This window comes from Jaculus jaculus, chromosome 3 (assembly GCF_020740685.1).
Source record: "Jaculus jaculus isolate mJacJac1 chromosome 3, mJacJac1.mat.Y.cur, whole genome shotgun sequence".
Classification (NCBI taxonomy): domain Eukaryota; kingdom Metazoa; phylum Chordata; class Mammalia; order Rodentia; family Dipodidae; genus Jaculus; species Jaculus jaculus.
Window position 1 is genome coordinate 155,538,856 of NC_059104.1, and position 12,498 is coordinate 155,551,353.

Genomic DNA, 12,498 nt, shown 5'->3' on the forward strand with positions numbered 1-12,498 from the left:
TAACCACCCACATAAAACCAGTTGGTAAAAATAGCACATGGGTCTGGCATTTGTTTGCAGCAGCCAAGAAACCTTGGTGTACACACACACACACACACACACACACACACACACACATACATACACACACACTTGCAAATAAATAAGTAAATAATATGAAAATATTTAGGGGCGCTGGAGAGATGGCTTAGTGGTTAAAGCATTTGCCTATGAAGCCTAAGGACTAAGGTTCGAGAACCCAGTATCATGTAAGCCAGATACACAAGGTGGGGCATGCATTTGGAGTTCATTTGCAGTGACTGGAGGCCCTAGAACACCCATTCTCTCTCTCCCTCCCTCTCTCTTTATCTGCCTCTCTCTCAAATAAATAGATTAAACTGAAACTTTTAAATTTTTTTTTCTAATTTGTTAAACTTATAGGTTTATTCCTGAAATGAAGAGATAGATAACATGATGAAAGAAGCACAAATTAATATTTTCTAGTCCAAATACTTTTCTTCTATGGAACTATCAACTGCAAGAGAGTTTATCAAGACAAGTTTTTTACAATCTCTATTAAACTCAATGAATGAATTGTGAAGAGTAATTGAGCCTATTATAATCTTACATTTATTACATAATATTCATAATCACAGTGTTATGTAAGAAGAGTGTGCTAACATTAACAAGTATAGCAATTTGAACTACCATTTCCTTGGAGAATGGGCTCTTCTTAGCAAACTGAGCTTCCTGCCCGTTTGTAGCACACCCATGCATCTCCTGGAGTGCCAGTGAGACCTATTCCATAACACAGGGAGAAAATGAGACAAACAAGCCCACTTCATTTCAACTTGTCAGCTTTAAATAAAATCTTCTAGAGATGAAAATGAGAAACTCGAGAGATGATAATGTGTGAACTAGCCAAACACAACATTGGGGCAAAACATATTGCTTTACATTTTTTTTTTCTGATCTGCAACAAAACTTTTTTAAATTTTGCCACAGATAACTTTTAATGAGTTATCTATTCAGAAAAACTTATAGGAAGAAATGATTTACTTTATTTTCTTTTCTCCTGCTCTACCCACTGATGCTTTAAGAAACATCTCCTCAATGGGGCAAAACACTCTAATGCTGCAATGAGTAATCTATGACCTTTGGAGCAACCCCCAAGGATACATGCTTATCAGACTTAATATAGCAGCTCCTACTTTAAAAGTGGACTCATGTTATTTTAATTTCATATCTAACATTTTCCACAGTACTGGTTTTCTATGCAAATAATTAGATCATGTTTTTGTAGGAGTGATGGAAGGAGATAGTTAACATGAAATTCAGACAAAGGAAAATAGCACGGATGAAGTAAATAACGGATGATGTAAAACTCTTTCCTAGCCCTTCTCTATTGCCTATTGCCCTCCACCCCCAGTTCAAGTTAAACACTTTCCTGTTGCATTCTGAAGTTTCCACTAACTCATTCTCCTCAACTTTCTCCATTATACTACACATTTTTGCGTTTTACTTTTTAAAATTGTTAAAATTTCCCTTGATGTTATATTTCCTAAACAGAACTTGCATGTCTTCAACATAAAGACAGTGTCACTGAGTTTAGCAAATACCCAGCACTGTGGGTACTGCAGTGACAGAGGATGGATAAACCAGAGAATGAATCTTTTCTTTTTCCCTGAGTCCTATTAGGTAGATCCAAGTTTACTTTAAGCATGGTGTCTTGTTACTTTTTTCCCAAAATATTGTGCTTCAACTGTTTTCTACATAAACGTAGAATATTAATATATCCTCTAATTTCATTATAACATGAACTGTCTGATGTCAACTTCTTTCATTTCAAAATTTTAAGATTTTTACTATAAGATTTAATTTTAAGTTACTACTTTGTGTAATCAGTGCTAAAATGACAGTAGGTTTGAAATTATAACCCTGTCTCTATTGTTGATGTACCAAAAAAGAGAAGTTCTTGAACTCATGTTAATATGATTTCAAATGTATATTTTATTTTATTTGAAAAATTTCATGGGATGGGAAAGAGCATGTGGACTTGACATATAGATATTTCAGTTTGAGGCTGATGTAAATCAACACTTAATAGAATGTCTATAGTCAGCAAGTTTTTTTAAGCTTCTATAATTCATTTTATATAAAGTAAATAACAATGAATATCATGTATATTATGTTCTAATTAATATAATATTGTCTTAGAAATAGTTCTTTTCTTATTATGTGGTTCCTTTAATGATTGTTATAAACAAAATGAAAAGACTACATTGAAAATTAACTTGATTTGGCTATTAAAAATCTATTAAAACTATAAGTGGTGATATTATATACCTTATAGTGTAGCCAGTAAAAGTTCTACCAAAAATAATACAGTAGTCTGTGCAGTCCAAGGTGAGTGAGATCGTTGTCCTCTGGTACTATGAAACTCAGTTACATCATTAAGTTTCTGTTTTTTTTTTTTTTTTTTAATTTCAACATATTGATATGTCAACAGTCACCTCTGGTGGGATGTACTCCTGAAGTAGGCATTTTATGACTAATGTCTTAAGCAAAACAAGGAAACAAAAGAATGTATTCCTACATAAAATTCCTTCTCTAACTGGAGGGTTTTCTGTGTCCCCAGTGATGGCTGGGCTGACAGGTATGACGTGACAGATGGGTACCAGCGAGAAGCTGTTGGTGGGATCACAATCAAGCTCCAATCCCCTGATGTCAAGTGGTTTGATGATTATTATCTGAAGCTCCGGCCAGAAACCAACCTCCGAAACCCTTGGTTTCAAGAATTTTGGCAGCATCGTTTTCAGTGCCGGTTGGAAGGGTTTGCACAGGAGAACAGCAAGTACAACAAGACTTGCAATAGTAAGCTGATTTATTGTTTTCTGTAATGTAGATAATGCTAAGGCTCCAATTTACGTAAGCCTAAAACATGTTGTGGGGATAGTGGCTGTAATTGTTAGTGATGCGGACGCTTACATAAATAGAATGGGTATTGCCACTTAATGGTGATAAACACTCTTTATTCTCACTAAGAAAAACACATCTGAACATGTGTTTGCTCTATTGAGATTTTAAATAATTAAATTATTGCTATTTATATCATGCAAGCAATTTGATACATTTCTGTGAGGCACTGTGCTGAAAGGCTCACATGAGCTGCAGGACTATTCTTGGCACTTCTGAAGGCAAAGACGACATTCTGTACGTTTCTACTCCCTCACACAGTTAGCACAGTAGTGGCACACATGTCTGAAGAAAGAAAAAGTGAATGTCGAAGGACAGATTTAATTCCCACTTCCATAAATAAACCAGTGCTTCGAGTAGGAATTCTCTATGTATAATTATAACGTCTCAGGAAACATAACAACCAGAGCTGCCATACAACCATTCAGAAAGTACCTACAAGGGCTCAGCAATGTGTCAAATTATTGCTTTAGTTATAAAGGTACTAGAATATGGAAACTAGTCTTTGCCTTAAAAAGTTTAGCTTCTAAGAAATAATACACTCATGTCAAGAAAATTGCTACTTAATGTAAAATCTGTAAGAGATTTAAAAAGGTTTAAACAAAGGATGAGCTTAGTATTATTGTTAATATATCCAAAGATAGCCTTACTTGATTTTAATAACCACACCGAGTGTATTTTTTTTTCTTTCTGCAAAGCTTAAGGTATGGTAAAATTGGTGAATGAATTGTGGAGAATGAGGTATTCATCATTGTGTAACAAGGAAGCTGCATTTACTTGCAAAGGAATGAAATACTTCAGTGTCTAATATAATTGCCTTTGTCCATAGTGCAGGAACACCAGAGTGAGTTGGGTGTGAAATCCTATCCCAAGAGGCAGCGTCAGGCTACAGACAACTTATCACATACCAGCATCAAATTGCCAAAAATAGTAGATTAATATAACATTCCTTCCTGAATTTTACTTATCCAGTGTTTTTGCATAGGTTCATTCTTTCATGAAATGATGGAGATAGTAAATGGTGACTTACTTATGGTTGCTCTGAAATGACATGATTTGATAATGCAAGAGCTTGGCAAACTTATGTCAGTGTCTCAGTTTCTGTTTATGGAGTGGGGGAGGAAAGGAAATATAGAATGTTATATTGGTCATTGAAATCTGGAGATTACAGAAACCATCCATTGGAAACATGCTTACAACTCCCCTGTTTTAGTTGCCTGCTAATTCTGATCTAAATCTTCAGAAATTCTTACAAATATTTAGTTTTTAGTTTTTATTTTCATGAAAAATGTTTGAGAATAAATAGAATTTTATCGATGGTCTAAATCTTATGTTTTATACAATGCATTCCTCACATCCAGTGCCACCAAACTTCTTGACTTTCTATACATTACCAACTATCTATGTGACTGAGCACTACCAATGGACTTGCATCTTCTGATGTATATGCACAAACTTTGTGGATTGCAAAACACAAGTTCATTTTAAGAATCATTGAGTTGAGGGCTGGAGAGATGACTTAGCAATTAAGGTGTTTGCCCGCAAAGCCAAAGGGCCCAGATTCAACTCCCCAGGACCCATGCTAGCCAGATGCACAAGGTGGCGCACACATCTGGAGTTTATTTGCAGTGGCTGGAGACCCTGGCGTGCCCATTCTCTCTCTGTCTCTTTACCTTCCTATTTATGTATCTCTCTCTCTCTCTCTCTCTCTATCAAATAGATAAATAAAAATAAAATATTAAGAAAAGAATAAATATTGAGTTGATAGTAGTTTAATACTGTAGTATGTCTCTAAGCCAAAGTTACTAAAAGTTAAAATAAATTCATATGATATGAAACTTTTGAAATTTTAATTATTTTCTATATTAAAAATATGTCTACTACCAGGAAAGTTTTATTTTTCTGTTACAGTGCATTTCCAGGTTTCTTTTTTTTTAGGTTGGTATTATAACATTTATTAAAATAATGCTATGGGTTAATAGAAACAGCAAAACACCAAAGAATTAAAATGCAAGCTATATAAAATCCCAATTAAAACCCAGAAGTATCTAAAGTATTCATTCATTAACTAACTAAAAGCCCAAGGAAGTCAAGACATCCAATATAACAAAGTACTGCAAAACAACTGGCAATTTTCAGTCATCAAAATTGTGGATTTTGCATTTTGTATCCTTTTCTCAATCAAGAAAAAATTCTTTTATAATGTAATATAACACACATATAAAACAAGATAGAAAATACATTATAAACTTGTAACAATGGCTGTAAATACATCATCTTACATGCTGCTCATAGGTAATATGTTGGTTATATTACATACATAGCATGGAACTACTCAGATAATAAAGAACAGACCAAAAATACATGTTAGCTGTATGGTAACATACAAGCAACACTCCCATCTACTCACACTAAAAAACTACATAATATTGTCAGGACAAGTCATAAAAACTACATACTTTAATAAGAAAAATAAATCAATAAAGAGTGATATTACTGAGAACCAAGGCATCCAAAGATTTAAAAAGTCATGCTTTCTTTTTCAATTGATCCAAAATGTCATCAACTAAGTTTTCAAAAGTTTGTTCAGAGCCAACATTACTCATAAATTTTATACATTTATTGTTTCATATACATACTTTCTTCCCCATAAAAGACCTTTTTAAACATCCAAAATGTCCAGATATAGCACAGCTGAGATGAAACTGGATCAAATACTGGTATTGTTTTTACTGTCACATCAAGTGTTTTGATGCCTCAAATTTATTCAACCAACCAGTGAAAACTGACATCAAAATGGCAGCGCACATACTGCAGATAAAGCCAGACAAGTGCATGTGTGACAGGAAGACAGAGCAGGACACTAGACCAAAGCTGGCTGATCACACGACTTTCTATTGCATAGGAAATAAAATGAAAAACTGTTCCAAGTGAGACAAGATGATGGTGGTCACCGTGAAGGTGCCACTGAGCTTCCTGCTGGCCTTGACTATGGTTCTGGAAAGTATGGAAGAGCACATGTGTTGATGGGTTCACAGTGCAATGTCCCCTTAGATTTGCCACGTCTGGTACTGAACAGTTAATGATTTACTTACTCAAATGTTTAGATACACTGCCCACAAACTTCAGTTTACAGACAAAATTTGAGCTTTGTTTTATTTGGATAAGAGAGATGTATCTGATTTTTTCTTATTAATTGGAGATAATAGTATAGCTAGCAAAACTTTTTCACAGAAATGAATCTTTGTGATTTTCTTTTTCATTCTAGAAAAAACTGGTGTTGTGGGATCCACATTGAATCAGTCTTTCAGGTCACAGTAGACACCTTATGTCATCCTTCTTTGCTGGTATTAGTAACTGCCCCTAAACACATACCTTTTCTTGTTCCCTTTTTAACTTCACAAATATGTGGAAAACTAGCATCGCTGTGCAAGTAAATACTCAACGATGCTTCTGTTGAATCTCCCAGCTTCTCGAGAAGTTTGATAAAATTCTTTCTGAGGAATACATTTTACTAGGGTTTCATATGGGTTACTTAGAGGATTCCTCCTATTCCTTCTTCATGTTTTTTGTTTCTGACATCTTTTTATCTGTCAAAGCTATTCATTAGTGGCTTCCCACTGCTTAGAGCACTTGAGCATTGCTCAAAATGAACAAAGAACCTAAATAAATAAATAAATAAGAAAGAACCAAAACCAACATAGGGCTGAGGAGATTGCTAAGTGGTTAAAGGTGCTTGCTTTCAAAGCCTGCCAGCCCAGGTTCAATTACCATGCCCACATAAAGCCAGATACACAAAATAATGCATGCACCTGGAGTTCATTTGCTACGTCAAGAGGCCCTGGAATACTCATATGTCCTCCCACTTTACCTCTCCTCTCCTGTCCTCTTCTTTTCTCTTCTCTTCTTTCTCTTCACTTCTGTTTCCTCTCTTCTTCTCTATCTGTCTCTCTCTCAAATGAATAAATAAAAATATTAAAAAATAAAGTAGACCAACATAGACATTGGAGTGGAGATAGTGGTCCAAGAAAGAAAACTGCTAAAAGAGAGGAATGGAATTTTAAAGGCCAGATAATACTAGCCAATTTCTACTTCCTAATATCAGGCTAGAGATTTCTTTCTGTTTTGAGAAAAATAATTTGATAGAGTTTTTGCTTGAAATCCAGAGTTAAGAAATGACAGTAATTATTTTTCCAAGTGTTTGGAATATGTGATTTTCCATGATAAATATCTATTAACAATTGTTGAAAAGAACTCCGAATAAAGCCAGTGATTCATAAATGTCACCGCTTCCAGCTGCTGCAAACAAATTCAGGTGCATGCACCATTTTGTGCATCTGGCCTTCTATGGGTCCTGGAAAATTAACCCCAGGTAATTGGGCTTGGTGTGCAAGTGCTTTAGCTGCTGAGCTCTCTCCAGCCCATGAAACAAAATTTTAATGAAACAGATCCAGTGATATGTAAAGTGACATACATCAGTACCAAATAGTACTTATTCCCAAGTAAGAGGTTGGCTTAATATACAAAACTGAGCAAAATAATATCCCATATTAACACATTCAAATTTTTCAAATGATAAAATTAGTCATTTCTAATAAAAGTGACAGCAAGATAAGAATAGGCAGAAACTCTTTCAGCCACCTTAAAATCTTCTCTCTTTTAATCAGGCAAGGAATCTTGCTCGTGCCACTGCTATCTCTAATATAGTTATGATTAATATATGACATTGGCCACTTACCTAGAAAATTTAGTGTCATTTACATACAGAATTCTACTGAGTTTACTAAGTTTTCAGGTCATATGATCAATGCACAAAATTCCCTTTTATTTCTACATAATCAAACCAAGCAATCAAATATTAAAATAATTTTTAAATTATAGCATTGGCTGGATAGTCACATGCAGAAGAATGAAAATGGAGCCTTATTTCACACCATATATGAAAATTAAAACTTAATAACTTTCACTTAAGATGTAGACATATAAAAATATTTACAAGAAAGCATAAAAGGAAAGCTCCTTGACATTGGTCTGGGCAATGCTATTTTTGGATATGGTAACAAAAGCATCACAGATTATAAAGTAACAAGAAGCCAATGGAATGCATCAAATTAATTTTTCCCACATCAAATACACACACACACACACACACACACACACACACACACACATATGTATTTCAAAATATAAATAACTCAAACCACTCCATAGCAAAAATTAATGAAATGTCCTGACTATAATGAATAAGGCTCTGAACATTTTCCAAAAGTTCACATATAAATGACCAACAGGTATATGAAATGGTACTTAATCAATATCACTAATCATCAAGAGTATGCAAATCTAATCCAGTATAAGATATTACTTTATATTCCTTCTACAATGGTTATTATCAAAGAGACAAAAGATGAATATTGAAGGCACAGAGTAAAGGACTCTCTATACTATTGATTGCAATGAAAGTTTGTATAGCCCATTATAGATAACCATGAGATAGCTTCCCTAAAAATTAACAATAGCAAACCTATATTTCCAGAACTTGGGAGAAAGAGCCAAGAGCACCGTTATGAGTTGAAGGGCATCTTCAGCAATATAGTAAGTGCCTAAACTACATGAGACCTTGTCTCAAAAGAGTAAGAAGGCAAAAAAGGAAATCAGTATCTCAAAAAAAAATAGATGTATCTTCATGTCCTTTTGTTTTAGGGTATTATTAAAATAACCAAGTAAAGAAATCAGGCTAAAAATTGAAACAACAGATGAGTGAATAATGATAATAAGCTATAAATGTACATTAATGGGTATCCAATGAAAATGGAACATTATTTAGCTTTTAAAAAGAAAAAAAATAGTGTTAAGTAAAGAATGTAATACAAAAATGAGCAAAATGTTTGAACAATAATTTCATAAAGGAATTACAAGGATGGCAGACAAGTATGTGAAAAGATACTCAACATTGGTATTCATTCAGAAAATTAAAATTCATTATAATAAGATAGCATGACACACTTAGAATATCTAAAACTGAGCTTGGAGTGGTGGCATACACCTTTAATCTCAGCACTCAAGAGGCAGAGGTAGGAGGATCACCATGAGTTCAAGGCCACCCAGAGACTACATAGTGAATTCCAGGTCAGCCTGAGCTAGAGTGAGACCTTACCTCGATTTAAAAAAAAAAAAAAAAAAAAAAAAAAAAGAATACCTAAAATTGGCCTGGGGAGATGACTCAAGGGATATTATACCTGCCACACAAACATGAGTAAATGAGTTTAGATCTCCAAACCCATACAAAGCCATTTGATCCCAATGTACCTACAGCAAGAAGGGAGGTGGAGGCATGAGAATCTTCTGGAAGCTCATGGACCAGCTAGACCAGTGAAGAAACATAGCAAACACAGTGATGAACAACACAAGACTTTGCCTCAAACACGGTGGAAGGTGAGAACAGACACCAAATATTGTCCTCTGACCTCCACATGTGCACCATGGAATGCACATGCCCACACTCATGCATACACATATATTCCTCATATGTACATGCACCAAAAAGAGATTTTTTAAACTACAAAACTGATCGTATCTAGTGTCAAGCAGGTGGAAGAACCAACATGTTCATGTACAATGGAGGAAATGATGATATAACCATATTGAAAACCATGATTTAGCAGTTTCTTAAAAACGATGTTATCACTTTGATGGTCGCAATGAGAGTAATTTTATGGCCATGAATATACATGAAGACTTACTCAAGTTTCACTCTTGTTATTTACAGTATCTTATGTCAATTATAGAAGCATTGCATCTCCCCAAGAACTGACTGCTGCTCCCACAACACATAACCTATAATCCCATGGAGAATACCAGCAACCCCACTGAAGGGACCCCCCAAAAGAGAGGGTCAGGGAGAAGGGAAAAGATGGTACCAACACATGATGAATCCATACAAAATATGTTCTTAATAATAAAATAAAATATTTTAATAGCAAGGAAAATAAGGTCATAGTAATATATATAATTTCTAATATCCTTTGGTGTATATGTGTGTGAAGACAATTTACTGTTTGCTTGATGGATTGTTAGGCTTCAAGGAATCTAGCAAGAAGCCAAATCTCTATCTCAGTGTAATTTTGGTATGCATAACCAAACATATATAATCCATAAAATAATTTATTCTTCTTCCTTATTCCCTGGGTTTATTCTCCTGCAGCATTTTCCCCTTCTCTTCCCTCCTGCTTTTCTCAGCTGTACCATGCAGGGGGCCAGAGGGAGAGCTCTGCATGGAGAAACAGCTACACCATTCATTCCTTCCACAGTCTTGGTCCAATTACAGAGCCTTATTCATTCATACATTTCAGATAATACCTGAGCTTTAGAATAATGATTAGTATAACATAATATGATGGAAATCCTATCAAAGGATCACCTTCCATATCCTTGGACCAGTTACACTGTTTTCTTTATTTGTACAGTTCAGATATTGCTATTTTAAGATCATGATGAGAGCAAGATAACTATGGAATAAATGTAAAACTCCTATCAAAGAATCTCCATAAACATTATATAAAACTTTACTGTTACTTCTACGCGGAGGGCCACTTGGCCGAGTATAGCAAAAATTAAATACTTTGATTCACACTTAAACCTGAAAACATGAATTATGATCTTCTGAATTAAAAATTTAGCAAGAAATGGTAACAATGACCATTTCTTTTAGTTTTCAAAGATCCAATGACGACCTAAATTTCCTTTTGTTTGTAAATATACCAGTAGCAATTCAGGTACATCCCTCAAGTGGAGCACTGCATTGAGCTCAATGTCCACTGTGAAGTGAAAGGTAAATAAATCATTGTGCTCTTCGTACTTGGTAACAGCTGCTTAAGCTCCACACCAATACAGTACATGAGAATGGTGGTGTGAAAATACTGGTCTTTGTTTTTTAAAGAGAAATACATAGGCACACATACTCTGATTAAGTTGCATTCAGGGACTGGGGTGATGTTTACAACATATTTTGAGAAAATTACCCAGGCAATTATTGGTATATACTACAACCTTAAAAACATTTCACATGGGTAGAAATCTTTTGAGATAGTTTCATCTTTAACAGACAACAAGTACAGTAAGTCAATTACATGTTAAAACATTAAATTTTTGTTATGGCTGAGCATTTATTAAAGATTATTGGCAGGAAAAATAAGAGTATCTTAATTTAGCTGTTGGTACCCGTTTACAAAGAAACAAGTTTCAACAGCTTCAAACATAAAAAGCCCTAAATTGGGCCGGGCATGGTGGTGCATGCCTTTAATCCCAGCACTTGGGAGGCAGAGGTAGGAGGATCACTTTGAGTTCAAGGCCACCCTGAGACTACCTAGTGAATTCCAGGTCAGCCTGAGCTAGAGTGAAACCCTACCTTGAAAAAACAAACAAACTCTAAATCAACCTGCCATGATACAGTAGTACTTTGAATCTGCTAATAGTACCTTCCTGCCAAAGTGTTTAACATGCTTTCAAGAAAAATGACCCTGCGGCATTAACATTAGCCATGTATGATTTTTTTCAGGCAGTTGACTGCCATTGTATGTAGTCTTTTGGATTTGTAAGGAAAAAAGTTCCAATGCACCTTTCTCCAACATAGCAAATAGATTTTAAACTGAAAATGTTATGATAATGCACTTGCTAATACCACACTTTGTACAAAGAAATGCCAGAAACTTATGAAAAGAAAGCCTTCCTTGCAGGCTTTTAGACTGAGTGATGTTCTGAAATGTGGAGATACTGCTGGCATATTTATAATAGACTCCTGTGTGTTTTTTATGTGTAAATAAAGCTACTGGTATGAAATGGGAAAAAAATGACTAGCTTTATATTTATATGCATGTATATATGTGTGTGTGTGGAGAGAGAGAGATGAAATCAAATATGAAAAAAGAAACACAATATGTTATATTAGTAAATAAACATTTCTGATCATTTTTAATCTAAGAATGATGACTGGCAGCATATTATCAGAACATGACACTTAAAATCTCTACAAGTTCAGGGATGTAGTCTTCATATTAACTTACATGATTCAGAAAAGCACACTTGTCCTATAATGTGCTTTGCTCCCTGAGCCAAGAAAGAGAGCCATTTTTAATTTTAATTTTCTTACTGGTACTAAACACTATATATGCATTTACACACACCACACAACCATGACATCTCTATGGGACTGTTGTTTCCATAATAATCATGATTGATCAAGTGTTTCAACAATTTAATAATGGTCAATGTCATAAACTGCAAAAATTGTACAGAACTGGCCAGGCAAGATGGCTACTAAATAAAAAGTCTGCTTGATGTCTGTCCCCTACAACTATGATACAGCACTTAAGTGAAAAATTAGCCACCTGTCAGAGAGGGTTACAGAAGAAACTCATGGAGGAGAGTCTGACTATCTTAAGGTAATTTGCATCAATAAATTATTATTAAAATCTCACATCACTGGTCAATGCAGAGGAGGGGTCTTAGGGAAGATATGACTGGGTACTTGACTTCAGGACATCT

The 12,498-nt window shown here is 34.7% G+C and overlaps 1 protein-coding gene across 4 annotated transcripts in view; it reads left to right on the forward strand.

Moving 5' to 3' along the window:
* The window catches only part of Grm5 (glutamate metabotropic receptor 5), a 513,149-nt gene that overhangs the window by 375,401 nt on the left and 125,250 nt on the right, over positions 1 to 12,498 (forward strand). For all 4 annotated transcript variants that reach the window (XM_004658258.2, XM_045145474.1, XM_045145476.1 and 1 more), the window contains exon 4: positions 2,618 to 2,853. In XM_004658258.2, coding sequence (XP_004658315.2) covers positions 2,618 to 2,853 — 236 coding nt within the window. The remainder of the gene's footprint in view (positions 1 to 2,617; positions 2,854 to 12,498) is intronic.